We start from the raw sequence: 18,124 nt of genomic DNA, 5'->3' as shown, positions 1-18,124 counted from the left end.
CAGAGATGACAGGCTCCCAGTATCAGTTGTTCAGATATTATCAGCCTCTCAAAAACAATCCTCAAAAAGGTCTAGCATATCAAATGGAAGAGATTTTCTATATAGGCTTGTGTCAAAAGGGATTATATATCCTTTTTCAGCTTCCATCCCATCCATATTAGAGTTTTTGGAATGGTTCTAGTTTTTCCACTATCAAAGTGCAAATGACTGCAATTTCAGATTTTCATGGATGAGACTTCTCTAGCATCTTTAAAAGTTTCTAAAGCCTTTTTGAAAGGAACATTTCTCCTACGACCACCAGTTAGATATCCAGTACTTCCCAGACGTATTACTGTCCTGCTCCATGCACTGAGAAAACCACCTTTTGAATCAGCTGCATCAGTAGATCTGAAGTTCCTTTCCTGGAAAACTGTCTTTCCGGTAGCTGCTACATCAGCCAGATGGATTCCTGAGTTACATGCCCTTTCCTGTAAACCTTCCTATCTGATATTCCATAAAGAGAGAGTTTCCTTGAGAACAAATGCATCTTTTCTTCCAAAGGTGGCATCAGAGACTAATTTAAATCAGTCAGATAACTGCCAGTCTTTTTCCTCAGATTTTCAAACAAGGGCGAATACATTTTACACATGTTGGAAACTCATCAGCTCAGGTTCTCTCTTCATAGAAGAAAACAGTTCAGAAAGTCTGATTAGTTATGTATTGTCTTCTCAAGACCTAGGCTATGCAAAGCAGTCATTGAGGATACTCTTTCAAGGTGGTTATCAAACTGGATTCACTTTTTCTGTAATACAAAGGCTTTGTCCATATAATCTTTTTGAGTTAACTTCCCATTGATGAAAGTTGTGCTACAGCAATGTGGTCAACAGTTCATAGCTTTGTGTTTATTTATAAACTGTACAAACAGTCAAGATCTCGTTCATCCTTTGGTTCCACCATTCTCAGGAATGTCTCTTCTGGATACTACCCAGGTAAAGCAGCTTGGGTTGTCATGGTCATGTGTTGAATCAGATGAAAATAGACAACACTGGTACGAAAGTTATGTATGTACCATAAAGATAGATCCTGTTTGATTTTCATCCGGTTCAACCTCCATTCCTTCTGCCCCTTTCCAAATTGACATGTATTGGCTTTTGGTGACCGGATAGGTCTCACTTCACCCTATCTGTGAGCAGTCCTGACAGACTGCCCTCCAGTCTTATTTTTAAATGCCATTTAGGATTTAGTCTGGAGTGTGGTATTTTGCTATAGTTTTCCCTTTTGGTGGGGGAGGCAAACTTTATCTGAGGTACTAAGGTGGAGTGGAGGGAATTATGGGTAGGGGAGGAGTCAGAGGCCTGGAAATAAAAAACTTCAGAAGCCATGCAGAGGTCAGATCGGATTGGATCCAATAACCCATGTGTTGAACTAGACAAAAATCAGACAACATGGATCTATCATTTTGTTAGTACATAACTTTCATTTACCTCACTTTCCACCATTTACCTTATAATGCAACCACCAAGCAGGCTCTGTAGGCTCCAAAAGATATTAATTGGGGCAGCTGTTTTCAGGTTTGCTAGATCCAAGAGAATTCTTCTTCCATGTCTCAGAGATACACTTTGTAGTAATTTGCTGTTTCATTTTGTTGTTTCTGTGCTTTTTCCTCTGGCTGAGAATATAGCAGAATTGGAACTAGGTTCTGCAGAAAAGGTGAGCTCTTCCCATGAAGTGTAACAGTCACATTAGAGTTCTAAAAGGAAGGTCTCACACCTTTAAGTTGATGCAGTTGGTAAGAATGCAGTAGTAATGTTACTCTGTGCTAAGGTAGCACTCCCTGTGATGCATGCCCCACCACTCAATTAATTCCATAAGGATTAACTGCCTAGGAATTGTGAAGGATATTCCTTTCTGTCCTACATCTGCAAGAAACAGTCCCTGATTATAATTTGAAGGAAAAGGTAAGTCCATGGTTATGGTAGCTGGGTCATGGGTAAAACAAAAGTCAAAATGGGTTGGTAGAGTTGTACACTGAAATAGAGACCAGAACAAGGGGTCCTTATAGATAATCAGAAAACATTTAATTGAAATCTAATTCTCCAAGCCTCCTTTGCAATCTGTGTTTCACTGAAGTCTATCTGTAATGGAATATTTTGTCTTCCAAAACTGAGATGCAGTCCACTAGAACAGCAATATCTAAACCACAAGATATGCATCGTGATCAAATCTAAATACAACATCAAACATAATAGAAAGAGTGTTTTCTAAGGGATCTACAGTAACCTCAATGTGAGGGCTCTTACCCCAAATTTCCCACTCTCTATGTACACTACCTCTGAGCTTGAGACATTACTTTCTCATATTCTGTGAGTTCCATCTGTTCAATGCTACCATTATTAAAACAAAATATAGTGCCCCAAATCATCAGAAACACCTTAAGAGCAGTTATACCACTTTAAACATCCACAAAACAGCACATAACAAACTGCAGTGTTCCTAGCTGAAGTAAGTTTGGAAGTAGAGACCTCCTGCCCCCCCCCCCCCAAAGTTAATGGGAGAGTCTTAATACCAACCCAACTAAATACAACCTTCTACAATATTGTAGCGTATTTGGTAGGTTACATTTCAAGAAAGGAAAGTTCTATCAAAATGGATATGACAAGTCATGTTATACACACCCACTAGGATATTCATTCATTTTCCAGTCCACATTAATTCAGGCAGCTATTAGGATTGTTCGGTTTTTAAAATATTTATTTTTTAATTTTTTATGCAGTAAGTAGCCCTAATCCTATTGCACATGCCTGGTAACATGCTCGTGGATCTGTGTTCAGTGGACAACAGTGAGGGTGTGTCAGTCTCTGTGAATTGTGTAATTTAATAGTACAGCTTACCCCCCCCCCCCCACCAAAGCCTGTGCTCCCCTGGGGTCTTCTGTTTCTGCCATGGGAATGTACACACTGAGCATGCTGCCTCCCACTCTTCCACCATGGACAAGCGAGCTGGTAAAATCACATTGCCCCTCCCCTCCCCCACTCAAACCTCTGTGCTAATAGACCTAGAGTCTACTGGGTCGAGGTCAGGGCTCAATTCCTGTATGACAACAGAGCTATCTGGACCAAATGCATTCTTACAAATAATTCCACTTTACAGAAAGCACTTGTTAAAATTTGTAAAGAAAGGCCTTTACACACATCATCACATTGTTCATCATCCCCAGAGAGTAACCTTTCATTGTTTCTGGATTAATAGCGACATTTACTAATGAATAAAATCTAGTTGTACAGGAGATACCGACTACATATTTAGCAATATGTAACTTATGTTGAGGAAATCTAATTACCAATAAAAAGTAATATGACTCTGTCTTCCATATAATACTTTTTCTAGGTTACATTTTGTTTATTTTAAAACTTATGTCTGGCTTCCTTTGACTGTATTGCAAGCTTAGTACATGTATTTCATGCCTGAATAACCCCATGAATTTTTATTTCACTACCCACTGAGGATGGCACTTGTCAAACAGCTGGTGGCAAGGCAAATGTCTGGTTCCTTTACATTTGTAATGCTAAGCTCATGATGTCTGACAGGGATCTCAATGTTCAGTACCTTGTTTATTTCAGCTGTGCCATCAGTATGCCCTTGCAGGGTCTCTGTTCTGTGAGAGCATTATCTTTGGCATGCAGTTTACTCAGTGCTATACAACGAACATGCTTTTATTAATGCCAGTCTAACTTGTCCTGGCCTTTGAAAGGTTAGACAGTGCAGGCAACTGAAATGCTAGCTACATAATTTGGTTACCTGGGCTGTAGATTCTTAATGTGACAATATACATTAATGTCAATGTAGGCTACATTTCACTACTGTATACCTCCCCTGAAGCTATTGTCAGTACATGTCATGAGCTTATTAATAAACTATACCTTTCTCTTTTTGTAAATAATGGGAAAACAAGAAGAGTAGCACACAGTATAAACAGCTTCACGTGTGAACTTAAGAGATTTCAAAGTGTACTTATTTAAGTTAATTGGCTAGTAAATGAACATGGGTTTGCCCCATGGCAGCAGTTGTTTATAGAGTGACGACAGCTGAAAACCCACTGACATTCCACTCCTCAGCAATCATGCAGTGCTTATTATGTCTGTACAACAAGGTGCAAGTTAAGGATCATCTCATCTGGTGAACTACAGCTTTCAGGGGGAAAATCCTGAAGAATAGAAGACCCACTCCCTTTGTCGAGAGACATGGGAATGTACACTTAGACTTGTAATAACGTGAAGGATTATTAGAAAAGCAATTTCCCCTCTTGTAACTCCAGACAATAACTACATATGTTGCAGTGAACTAAGGCTGATACAATATATTAGAGCAGTAGCCCCATGTATATGTGCATTGAGATGACTGCATGCTATTGAGAGCATTCTAGAGAATATAATGTGACTTTTTTCCTAAACTTGTTTTTTTCAAAAGCAGTTGATATTCTTTTTCTTAAATAGACTCATAGTGACCATATAGCTTGTTTTAGCAATATTATGACTGGCTACCCTCAACTCTTCCACTTATATCGATCCACTTACTAATGTAGTGAACAAAGTCAAGTAGCACTGCTGTGATGCAGAGCCCTGATCCACTTACTAATGCAGTGAACAAAGTCAAGCCCACTGCAGCTGTACAGCTTTCTGTAGGCATTTTCCCCCCAAGTCACACAATGCATTTGTTTGCATCTTAACAGGCAAATTATTGTAAGATACAGAAATAGCAGACTGCTTGGCTACTTCACATTGTAGCGCAGATACACTAATCAACAGCCATTTCTCATGTGGCAGACCAATTTTATACATCTGGATGGTTTAGAAACAGTGTTTGTAGTCAATTTGTTTCATTTCTTTAATTTCTTTTTGGTTGTCTCCTGCTAAGCAGTCTCTACATGATTAGGTTCATAGGTTCATACTAGGCTATCTGCCCTGGGGCAATTATAAGCCTAGCCCGATTCTGTATGGCTTACGCCACCCCTTGATTTGAGTATACTGTGCCCTTTTTAAGATTTAGTTTACTGTGCCTCTGTCTAATAGTGACACGGGAGTAATCCCTGGGACAAACCTACGATCCCCCATCCACTTATCGAGATTCTTCTTGAAGAGATTCAGTGAGGTGCTCTGCCTCACATGAACTGGAATTCTATTCCAGAGCGAAGGGAGCCTCTGGGTTATGAACCTGTCCCTCCAGCAAGTTCTATTTATTTCTGTGCTGAGGTTCAAGTCCCTCGAGCGTGTGGCTCTAAGGGATTTAGATTTACTGAGGTGGAGCATGTCCATTAATTCTGGATTTGACATAGCTTTGTATGTCAGGCATAGATCGCCTCAAGTAGGCGGTATGCAACTGAGTAGAGCTGGAGTTTTTAACCGAGCAGCATATGGCATCTGTTTGAGACCCTTGATCCTCTTGGTGAGATACTTTTGGGGTCTTTCTAATTGCTGCAGGTGTCGGGTAAGGTACATCCCAAAAGGGGCATTGTATTCTATGATGGGCCTGATGAGGGATGAATAAAGGGGCACAATTACCTCTCTTGATCTAGATGTGAAACCCTTCATGATGAGGTGGGCTATGTAGAAGGTCTTTCCTAACCACTTTGGCAATGTGGTTTTCAAAGGAGAGATTGCTATCAACTTGGGTCCCCAGGTCCCTAATAACTTTCTCTGTACTTAATGGGTTTCCACCTATGTGGTAATTTGTGGGCACATTGTTTTTGCCAAAGGGTATGACTATACATTTTTTGGCATTTAGCTTTAAACCATGGTGCTGGCACCAGTTATCTGTCTCTCTGAGACCTTTTTGAAGGATGTTTGTGTCAGCTGGAGAGTTGATTATGGTGCCCAGTTTGCAGTCGTTTGCGAACCTGGTGTGCCATAGTCCTCCTGCGTTTGCCTGTACCTCGGAAAAGTATATACCGAACAAGAGTGGTCCCAGGACAGAACCCTGTGGGACGCCACTTGTGACCGGTTTCGAGTCTGACATGGCTCCAGCAACTTTCACTCTGTGGGTTCTGTCTTTGAGCCAGTTAGCGACCCATCTTGTGACATAGGGGTTTATATTTAAGCTGGATAGCTTATCTATGATGCCCGAGTAGGGTATTGTGTCAAATGCCTTTGCAAGGTCCAGATAGGCTGTGTGGACTACCTTCCCTTCATCTATGGCTTTGGTGACTGTTTCAAAGAAGTCAACCAGGTTCAAAAGGCAGGATCTGCCCTTGACAAAGCCGAACTGGGTAGGATCTAGTGTCTGTAGGTCCCCAATGTCTTCGTTTATGAGCTCCATGATGATCCTCTCCATAGCCTTGCAGACTAAGCTAGTCAGGCTTATGGGGCGATAGTTTCCAGGGTCCGTAGAGGCTCCACCTTTGTGGAGCGGGACCACTGTTGCTGTACGCCATTCTGTGGGCACATATCCTGTAGTGAGGCTGAGATTGTATAGCTGTTTTATTTGAGGGATTAGTTCCTCTTGTAGTTCATGTAGGATGCAACCTGGGACGCCATCTGGTCCCATGGAAGCAGTGTTTTTTGCTTTGGAGAGGGCAGCCTTCACCTGAGCATGTGAGATGTTTGGGAGGCAGCCCTCTGCCAGGATAGATACTTGCTCTTTTGGGGGGGAGGGGGGGGAGAAGTTTGCACTGAACCTGTCTGCCAGGATATTGGCGATGTCTGTGGGTTCAGTGTATTTTTTGTCGTTTAGAATCAACTCAGAACAAGTCTGGGAGTTGCATCCCAGGTTTCTAACATAACTGAATAAAGCCTTATGATTGTCTTTGGTGTCCTGTGCAACTTTTCTCTCGAAGCTGGCCTTGGAGGATTTTATGAGGGATCGTAATTTTTTGCTAGTACTGATCAGAGATGCCTTCCCTATTAGGGATTTTGCTCTATCATGTAGTAGCTTCCTCCTTCTGTTGTACAGTTTATTTATGGCAGGGGTCCACCAGACTGGATGCCTGCCTTTGGATGATTGGGTCTTGGTTTTGTTTGGGATAGCATGATCCATGCATTCCTGGAGATGTCCGTAGAATGCATTTATATAGGATTCTGCAGTTTGGGCTGTAGTTTCCACTGGCCCTGGGGCCTTGAAGGATTCCACTTTGGTTTTGAGAAGTGAGAAGTTCACTTTTGAGAAGTTTTTCACGGTGGTTTTCTGGGCTGGGGGTGGGGTCGGGATGTGGACATCCAGTGAAATTAATTTATGGTCTGATCTTACCAATGAGGGATATACTTCTGGTGTGGAGCATAGAGTCCCCATGTTGGTTATGATCAGGTCTAGTATGTTGTCCCCTCTTGTGGGAGTGGTGACTAGTTGTTCCATAGCATTTGAGTTTATAATTTCCAGGAATCTTTGGCTAAGGTGCTGGGGCTTGAGTAGTGCTTCCAGTCAATGTTTGGGTAGTTGAAGTTGCCCAATATAATGGTGTTCGGAGAGATCTTCATGTTCTCCAATGTTTTCAGGAAAGCCGAATGGGATTCCTGACTTTGAGAGGGTGGTCTGTAGGATGCTATAAACTGAAAAGCAGTCTTTCCCACTGTTAGTTGCACATGGATGGCCCCCGATACTTCTTGCAAAGCCACTAACCTGGAGGTGTGGATATCCTTGATAAATATGGAAACTCCCCCTCCTTTTGTGGTTCGGTCCGGGTTTTGGGGCTGAAAAGCATGATATGAGGTATAGCCTGGTAGTGCTGGGGTGCTCTCTGGAGCCTTGAACCAGGTTTCTGTCACTGCACAGATATCGATGTTCTCCATACTGAGGAGAGCTTCGAGTGCGTGCATCTTGAGGTTAAGACTTCTGGCATTTAGCAGCACTACCCTTAGTTTCTTGTTCCTTGTGCTGTCTATGGGGGTGGCTTTGACTTTTGAGCCTTGCCTAAAAAAGGCACTATGGGGGTGGCAAGAGCCTTTGCCAATATCTGAAAGCCCAGTGGTGACAGGTGCAAGCCATCCCTAGCGAAGCAACGTGGCTTGCCGAGCATGTCATCCCAGGCTGACAGACACTGGATCCCCTTTGAATGACACCAAAATTTTAGCCAATTGTTAAAATTGATCATTTTGTCTTTGTACTGTGGCATCATTCTAGGTGAGGGTAAGATGCTGCTCAAGGTCAGGGTCATACCAACCTGGGCTACATGATCAGAGAGCTCCTCTATGTCTCTTTTCATGTAGTCCAGGGAGGTACGTCTCAGGTCATTCACACCAGCATGTACAATGACTGAGTCATATTTGTATTTGCTTTGGAGTGACCTGAGTGCTTGCGTTATGTGTCGGATCCTAGCACCCGACAGGCAGCTCACTGTGACCTTCTCTTTATTCAGCCTGGTGAGCAGGACGTCAGTGTGTCTGACAATAGAGTCACCTATAACAGGAGTATCAGGTGTGTTATTCAGCCTTAAGGGCTGTGGCTGCTTGGCACACTGACTTTGTGGGTTATGTGTTGTGTGTGTTTTGTTTTGAGGTAGTGTTTGCTTGGATGTCTGCTTTGGAGGTCTCTGTTGCTTAGGTAGATTTTTATTTAGAGCCTTTGAGTATGTTTTTGTGTATTTATGTGTTTGGTTCGCTGATGTGGGACTATGAAGAGAGGAAGATGAAGGAGTTTTGGAATTGACCCAGAATGGCCAATAAAACTACAGTTTCAAGTCAGTAACCACTCCCACAGGGGCAGGCAGGCTGCTCAATGTTTTTCACTGCCACTGATCAACAGAGAGACTTTCCTTTAGCCCAAGCAAAAAATGGCCTCACAGAAACTTACAAACAGTTCAAGAACAGCAAGCCTGTAACTGAACTTTTTTAAATCTCAGAAAAGTGGGAAAAAAATCAAGATTTTTTTTTTTTGTTTTTTCAGAGATAGAGATTAACAAGTATCAACAAGTTATAACAGTGCAGTAAATGACCCCACACAAGAGTGCTAGGCCAAAGACAGATAAAATGCAAGTTTTGAGAAAAAAAGATTTTAAAAATAAGTGCAAACAGGAAATTCAGTAAACAGCTCTAGGTTGTGCTCTAAATACAGTTACTAATGCAGAAATCAAATTAACAAGCCAGAAAATGCTCAAAATAGGCGGCTATGCAAAAAAACTTAGCAAATAAACAGAGGAAAAATACTTAAAGTCTCAAAAGTGGCTCCTTTCTTCTCTCAGCGTTTTCTCCTCTTGGTGGGTGCTTCACCAACAGCCAACAAGCTTGAAAAGATGCCAAAACCATGAGGCAACCAGGTTTTAAGGGAGGAAGATGAAGGAGTTTTGGAATTGACCCAGAATGGCCAATAAAACTACAGTTTCAAGTCAGTAACCACAGGGGCAGGCAGGCTGCTCAATGTTTTTCGCTGCCACTGATCAACAGAGAGACTTTCCTTTAGCCCAAGCACAAAATGGCCTCACTTACAAACAGTTCAAGAACAGCAAGCCTGTAACTGAACTTTTTTAAATCTCAGAAAAGTGGGAAAAAAGCAAGATTTTTTTGTTTTTTCAGAGATAGCAGAGGTTAACAAGTATCAACAAGTTATAACAGTGCAGTAAATGACCCCACACAAGAGTGCTAGGCCAAAGACAGATAAAATGCAAGTTTTGAGAAAAAAACAATTTTAAAAATAAGTGCAAACAGGAAATTCAGTAAACAGCTCTAGGTTGTGCTCTAAATACAGTTACTAATGCAGAAATCAAATTTAACAAGCCAGAAAATGCTCAAAATAGGTGGCTATGCAGAAAAACTTAGCAAATAAACAGAGGAAAAATACTTAGTCTCAAAAGTGGCTCCTTTCTTCTCTCAGCGTTTTTTCCTCTTGGTGGGTGCTTCTCCAACAGCCAACAAGCCTAATTTTAAGTTTCTGTTAGAGATGGGTTCCAAACAAAAGAGACATCAGTTCATTCCCCAGAATGAAAACATGGTTTGATGACATGAGCACAGGATGTTTGCCCACATTACCACTGACCTGGGTCCACACAGTTGCTCAAGAGCCAGAAGGGAGAAAGGAGTTAATGGAAATGGTGAATTGTGATGCTTCTCTTCTTTAAATGAAGGAAGGGGGATAACACCCCTAGTGATTGGGAGATAGTGCATTGGTCATCAGCACTATGAGCACATTCAGAGGTAGGATATAGGAGAAGTCAGACAGAGCAGACAGGATTTTGTAGCAGCACCCCGTGAGCTGATCATGTAGAGGTTTACCTTCAGGTGCTCGGGGTGAACCTTCTCGAACTGAGCTAGTTTGTGCATGAATGATCATTGCCTTTTGTACCATTGTTTGAAAGATCATAGTTTGATTTGTGCTTGTTAACTCTTGCATGAGACATCGCAAAGAAAAAGCAGCCCATGCTTGATTATTTTTATACTGAGCTCTCATTCTTCAGGATTCAACAGATTTCAGAGTAAGACGTATGATATAAGGGTGTGTGTGTGTTGGGGGTGTTTGAGGTATTGCTGGTGGGGAACATCCATTGCAAAACACTTATTTTGAGTGACATTTCATTCCCATTTGAATACTGGTATTATGATCTCTTATCCTCCTAAGATAATAGTTTTATGCAGTGATGATCCAGTAGATACATTTTATGGGGCTCGATGTTATGAAGACTAAGAGACAGCATGTGTGGGGCATTAGCAAAAAGGACAGACTTACACCTATATGTGACACACCGTGCACCTTTGGGCTAATAACAAAAAGCAGAGGTCAGTATAGTATAAGCTAAAGTAACTAATTCCCACTCCTACTTCTTACTGCCCCTGAGTCTCATCCCATGGTGAAATAGTAGCTCTAGGCGGCTGTTGGTGGAGGCCAGGTATGTAAGTGTCAGCTGGCCTGCAAGTACTATGGGAGAAAGTTACTTAAAAGAAAAATGATACATTTGCAGCTGTATCCTCTGAATGTAAAGGTGTTCTACACATTTCTGCATGGTTTCAAAAGCTTGTACTAATATTTGGATAGATCCACTGACAATAGTTTTCTCTTCTTCATCTAGGCTTTCTTATTTGTTGAGAACATTGTTATTGATTTTGTTAAAATGCCTCATTAAAATGTCTCATTGCTCACTTTGTTTTGCCAGTGTTGCATTCTTTCATCATCTTGGGATAGCTGCTAAAACTGCCTCTTTGCTTTTGGGAGTGGGACATGAATATTTAACCCTTTCATCTTCTTGTGCACTTTGAGCAATCCACTTGAGACACTTATGTAAAGTGGAGGTCATGGCTGTTCTGCAGTGACTGTAACAACAACATATGCAGTCACAGCAGAAATGTTTTGAATGGTTTTCATGCTTAAGATAATTTCTCTCATACGGCAGCATTGCTTTTCACTACATTAAGGGGTACTTTCATCCTTTCTGTTTTACACTCAATTGCTGCATAGAAAAACAATGATTCAGAATTCAAGAATGCTTTTTTTATTTAATGTTTAGTTACACGAAGAGCATCCTGCCTGTCTTGAATGGTGTCAGCCTCCAGCTATTAAAATAGCAAATTTCGTGGTATAACCATAGTGACATTCCAAAGAGTCTAAGCTTAAATACTAGTTAATGCATTTAGTTCTTCTGCTGTTTGGTTACGTATCCATTAATTAATATACATACCTCTTTTGTTTCTAAATTTACATGTTGTTCTCACAGTGAAATATAGCTAAGGCCTTCCCTGTTTTACCTCACTGCATGCCCACCCTTTGGGATGTTTTAGGCAAGTGCTGTGGAATAAGGAAATAACTTGTGTTATTGCCCAGTAGGAGAAGAGAAAAAAATACACAGACACGTATATAATATTCAAATACTGACCCTTGCTATAGCTTCTGAATTATTTTCATGCATTCTGATATAAGTAACAAGTGATGATACCCAGCTGTAATTCTTCTGGAATACTTCTAGTTATTGAAAATAAAATACTGTTGTTATTGCTTTTGAAGAGCATGCTGAGCCTTTTCTTCATGCTGGGGGTGAACAGAATAAGGATGTAATGTACACTGGCACAGGTGAATGGGACGTGCAAGGTGTGTTGTGAAAGTTCTGTGTCTTGGATATCTTTAAAGACTTTGTTCCAAGTCATATAAAATGTCATACTTCACTATTGAGAAACTAGTCTTGTGCAAAGAAAACCTGTAGGTCTCTCTGAAACGTCATATCATTTACCGAGGTTTGGTCATTTATTTTGTTTCAGTTATTCATACAGTTAGATCTACTTGACAAATGCATTGTTATCCCCCTGGAGTAGTGCACAAAGCAAATTAAAGAAAACCCACTCATGCTCTAATATTTTAAATATACAGCATTATTAGATTGAGTAGATAGTACTTATAACCCTTGTATTCAATCCCTTTTTAAAAATATATGTGAACTTGATCGGCTGTGTGACGTCCTCTCTCTGGGCCAGTAATCAAGGAGCCTGAATCCTCACCACTGACTCTGGAGAGGGACATTCACCTGGAATAAAAATAGATACACACAGTATTTCCAGATGCAGGTCTCTGCATCAAGCACAATTTCCCTTAAGAGCATACAGGGAGCACACTCATTCCGCAGTCTAGGTTTCTCTCTCTCTTTCCAGGTTCCCAGTAAGACTCCCCACTGACACAGCTGTTGAGTTGAGTCCTCAGCTGAGTGTCCAAGTCAAGTCCTACAGCACACTGTCTGTGAAAACAGTGCTTCATGTCCCTGCTGCAAGTAGCTGACACACACACAACAGACCTTGAGATTTGATTTTCACACACACACACACACACACACACACACACACACACACACACACACACACACACACACACACACACACACACACACCTGGGAAAGGCTGGCACAGATTTACTAGCTATGTCCCCATTCTGTTCAAACTATAAGGTAGTTACTGGCACCAGACACTCCAACACCAGCTACGCTAAGGCTATTACAAGAGTACCAATTATACTGTGTGATATTAGTACAAATGGTAGTGTTTTGACCAATGCAGTAAGGCTTTTAGGAGTGGCTACAGAATCACCAAATAGATATAAGTGCACTCAAAGGTTAAAATATTCTCTAAAGGACCAGCCACAATGAAAGTTTTAGATATATTTAATAATAATAAAAGAACATAAACATATGGAATATCTGTTTACAGTAAACACCAGAGTTTCAGCTCACAGGAAATATTAAAATAACACAGGCGACAAGATTCACACACATACAGAAAAACTGTACTTAACTAACCTCACTATATTTTCCTAATGGATCTAAAGAATTACTATTCCCTGGTCACGTACTAGAGCAAGGCAAGATGAAGTAGGTGAGTGATCTTAATATGTCAGGTTCTAAAACAAACTGCCTTGAGACTTAAAATATCATTAAAGAGCTGGCTTACAGCATGACATCACACACATCTGGTCATATGACTTCTGGTTCCCATACTACCCCCTTGGCTAAAAACTGAAGCAGAATTTAGCACATATGTGTTACCATACACACAGATAGAGCTTTGTTAAGATCTGTTGCAGCTTCTGGAAGTCACAAAACCATAACATATTTAATTCTTAGTACAGGAGCTAATAAACCATTCTCTGGAACAGCCATTCATCTTTGGCTGCAGCCAGCACTGTAAGATACAATCTTTATGGCCTAAATTAAATAATTTCATTTCTTACTATTTTTCAAAGTAAAGTTAGCTGGACTGACATTAATCACTTCTCTTCTGGTATGCTATTTACAATGGTACAGTCTGATATAAATGTACATTTCTTTTTCGTCCAGCAGAACACACTGTTGATAAATTTTTAACACAAGCAACTTTACAAATACATTTTCAACAAAAGCATCTTTACAAATTAGTTTGATATATAAATGATATATAATTCTTTACAAAATTCCATCTAGCTGTGCTGGCATATGTTACACATCTGCTGCCCTACTTCTCCTGGCATAGTTGGCAGTACCTAACATTGTCACATGCTGCATAAGAAAATATGCAATTTTATTGCCCTGGCCCTCTGTATTGCCAGTTAAAAAGATTTGCATGGCAAGGTGTCAGGGGAGCTTCTGTAGATTTCTTTATGGCATGCCAAATCAAAAATGCTTGGAAAAGGGGATGCAGATGCAGAAGATCATTTTAATGGTATTTGCATCAGGAATGGTGTATTGTTTTCTGTGATGCACTTCTGTAGGCTCTGAACTTTTGCTTCCTGACTGGCATTCCTGAGCATGTGCATTCACTGAGGACAGCTTTTAGATGTTTAAGAAAAGTAGGACTAAAAAACATCTGATCTTACTGTGTACTGTGTACTGTTCTCTAACCAGCATTGTAGGCAGCTGACTCTTTCAGCATCTCCATCCTGCTCTGATGTTGGCCGTACAGTACACTAATATTGGATTTCTACTTAAAGCACTGGTAGCCTGAAAAATCATTAAGCTATACACAACCTAGAATTGTCTAGGAAACATTCAAAGAAAGGATTGTTTTCTGAGGAGAAAAACCTATGAAAGTTTATTATGCTGATTTTTTTTTGATTTATTCTGTAGTTGGAAGTAATGTGATGCTTTAAGCAAGTGAAGGCCTTCCAGCTGTACCATCTCACTGCAGGGTTTTAGTCATCATCTTTATTAGAAGGGTGGTAGAAGGTGTACTGCCTTTGAAGTATGTTAGTTTTAGTATGTAGGTTCAGTCCTTTGCATGTTAGCAGAGTGCTTCCTGTACACTCAGTGCTAGCTTGCATACTTTCAGTTCTAGCAAAGACATGCTATGTAGAAATAATCATACTTAAGCATGCTAGTCAAAATATTAAGCAGACTCAAAACACACAATTTTATGGTGCTAAAAATGCATTTTATGTAATAATCTTTAATGCAAATAAGTATTTTTACTTTCGGAACACTTGCGTACTAATTTATGCATTGTACTACTGAAGGGCAGTTCTGATGCGTAATATTAAAATTTGGAAAGTGAATGAAACGACTATATTGAAAATAAGTTCTAAGCACCAGATATGAACCTTCAGATAGACATTTCTGTGGAGGGCAAATTTAATTTAACAATAACATTTAAAATATACCTGGTTAACAAGCAGTAAACAAATCAGCAAGAGAGAGCGCTTACGTTAGTAAAACCTTCATCATCATTAACCTTCATCACACCTCTGGCAGTTAACAAAGAATTTATAGAAAATGCTATGTATTTGGTATGGGTAGATAAATGTTTCCATTTCCTTTAGAGGTGGAGAATACAGCAGGGTCTGCATTCTCTTTCATTCAGAATTTCATGTTGCTTTGCTGTTGTGAGGTTTTAGAATTTTATTTATGATAACATCTGTACTTGAAAAGTAGGTACAGTTTACAAACTATTGAAAATAACTTATGACTGTTGCATTCAGGTTAAAACAATCCAAGATGCCATCAGAGACAAAAAGAAGCGATTCAACTTTCTTGGGGAGGAAATCAACTTGATTCCTAGTGTAGGAATTTTCATCACAATGAACCCAGGGTATGCAGGACGTACAGAACTACCTGAGAATCTGAAAGCCCTTTTCAGGTGAGTGTCACAAGTGATGTATAACGTATAAAATTATTTCAAGGTATTGTTAGAATTTGATACTCTCTAATGGTTATATGCAGGCTGGGATGGTTTAGAAACCAGAGTGACCTCTCACAGACTGAATGCTATTATAAGTCTAATTGTTAAAAGTAAGTGCAAGAGCTATTCTTCTGACTTCAGACTTGCAACTGTCTTTGTTTTTAAAAATGTGCACTGTATATCAATAGTCTTCTATTTTCATCACACACAAAACCATTTCTTCATGCTGTTAAACAATTTATTTTAAATGAAGATATATTACATAATAAGAATCAGTAGAAATGCAATTTATTAAGAGCTATGAATTAGAAAGGAAAGCTCCCTAAATTCTAATTGATCAGCTGAGATATATAGGCTCTCTTATCACTTGTCTGGTTGAATGGAGTATGAAATAGTTTCTTTCAGTGCTATGTATCATACTTTTCAAAATTTTGCTCAAGAACTGGACAAAGCCAACTGTAATGGGGGGATTAACTTCTAATATTACTCTAATCCCCTTAAAAGGTTAATAGAATAAAAAGGCTTGGCATCAACATGCATTTCCTGAACAATAAGAAGTATGAAACTTTATTGTGTGGCATTATTTAATCCTTTAATGTAATTTAATTTTTAATTTAAAGACTTTAATCCTTTCTTATCCATTGTTTCAGTAACCATTTTGAAGAAGTCGACCAGATTAAGCAGGTAGGATCTACCCTTGACAAAATTGAACTGGCTTGGATCAAGAGTTTATAGCCTACCTATGTCCTTATTTATTAATTCTATAATGTTCTTTTCCATAGCCTTACAGATTAGGCTGGTTGGGCTTATGAGTCTATAATTACCTGGGCCTATTGATCCCCATCTTTGTACATGGGGATGGCTTGTTGCTTCCCTCCATTAATCTGGCATGAAATGTTTTTGGAGGGTTACTTTTATTATTGTAGCAGTGAGTTTTTTATTATTGCCTTGTAGAGCATGTTTACATTGGGTTCCACTATGGGGGGTTATTTTTGAATTTGGCATTATATTTACTTTTGAGGAGGACAGATGCATCTTAAGAACTATTCATATGTGCATAGAATTTGGCTGAAAAGGATTCATCAGATTGGAATGGGATAATGAATTTATCCAGGTAATCACTACATTTTAATAGATTAGCCTTTGTATAATCTTTGAATACTGAGGCATTTGAAGATTCTTCTGGTCTCTTTCTTATGATGAATGTGACTGATATGTGGACTGATTTGACTTAGGAAGGAAGTTATAACTTGTGGGGAACAGAGCTGTCCTGTACTGATGAGGACCCAGTTCAGGATTTTGTCTCCCCCAGTTGAAGTGAAGAATAACTGGTTCAACTGGTCCAGAGAATTTATATTTATGAAGTCCAGAAACATTTGGGCATACTTGTTAAGATTTATATAAGTCTCTCAGTTGATGGAAGTGTAGTTGAAGTCCCCTAGGAGAATGGCATGTGGCCTAATGCATAGGGAGTCCATGCTAGTCAAGTAGGAGGTATGGGCCAAGGTGGGGGGCATAGAGCACGTCCTATATTTAGCTATGATGTGATAAGAGGTTTTAATATTAAGTTGGATATGGAGGCATTACAGGTCATTACCCTGTCTCACAAGTCTGGAAGTAAGATTTTATTTTACAGATATAGGGAGACAATCACATTGACTGTCTTTGTCTAGAGTGGTGGGCCTGAATGTAAGATAGGTGTTAAAATCCTACACTAATGGGATGTTCTCTGTGGTCTTGAACTATGTTTCCAGGATGATGCATATATTGATACATTCCATGGTAAACGCTGCCTATAGGGAGTGGAGATTTTGTTCAGGCTCCTAAGTTTTGGCATTTATTTTTCAGAAACCAGCGAGTCAAATATGCATGCTTTGATCACTAGTAAGTACATTGAAATATAGTAGTGAGGTGGGTTACAGGAATTTAGTTTTCAGTCCTAGGATACTATACACCTATAATAACCAGTGTGTTCTCTTTCACACTGGTTGTTTTTAAATGGAGCACCAGATGTAACCAGCAGTATGGGGTGGTATCTTTGAACTGTTGTTATGCTTTCAACTTAGTAAGGATAAAATAAACTGAGAAATTAGATGGAGATACTGATGAGCTCATCCAAGCAGAGCTACAGATTTGACTTTATTTACCTTTATGCTGTTCCTCCTTAAATCATTTCTTTCATTAATGTTTAGTTGCTAATGTGCTCTAACCTTGCAGATCTTGGCTTTCACCATTAGATGACCCTTGCTTTTCACTAATGCAGTGTCAGCTGCTGATTACCTGGCAGACTTTTTGCTCTCATTTATCTATCAGCTGTGGAAAAAAAAAGCTGTTGCAGTACCATTTGAATGGGCGGGTGATGTGCAACCAACCAGTAGTCGTGGTGCTTCTACAGCCTACCTGGTGAGTTTTGTGCCCAGCTACAGAATGTCTGAGTGACTTATACCTCTATGGAAGTCTAACTTGGAACTCTGAATCTGAATACTTGATTGCAGCAGCCACACAAACTTGACTAACACTGTTTAGAACTGGCTGCAGCAGCCACACAAACTTGACTAACACTGTTTAGAACTGGCTGCAGCAGCCACACAAACTTGACTAACACT

At 39.9% G+C, this 18,124-nt stretch overlaps 1 protein-coding gene across 1 annotated transcript in view; it reads left to right on the top strand.

The window, feature by feature from the left end:
- The window catches only part of DNAH9 (dynein axonemal heavy chain 9), a 3,419,770-nt gene that overhangs the window by 1,587,152 nt on the left and 1,814,494 nt on the right, over positions 1–18,124 (top strand). The window contains exon 29 of the mRNA XM_044069722.1: positions 15,319–15,476. Coding sequence (XP_043925657.1) covers positions 15,319–15,476 — 158 coding nt within the window. The remainder of the gene's footprint in view (positions 1–15,318; positions 15,477–18,124) is intronic.

The sequence above is a fragment of the Protopterus annectens genome, chromosome 4.part0, assembly GCF_019279795.1.
Source record: "Protopterus annectens isolate FY-2018-M chromosome 4.part0, PAN1.0, whole genome shotgun sequence".
Taxonomy (NCBI): Eukaryota; Metazoa; Chordata; order Ceratodontiformes; family Protopteridae; genus Protopterus; species Protopterus annectens.
Note: the sequence above shows the minus strand (reverse complement) of the source record. Positions and strands in the feature narration are given on the sequence as shown.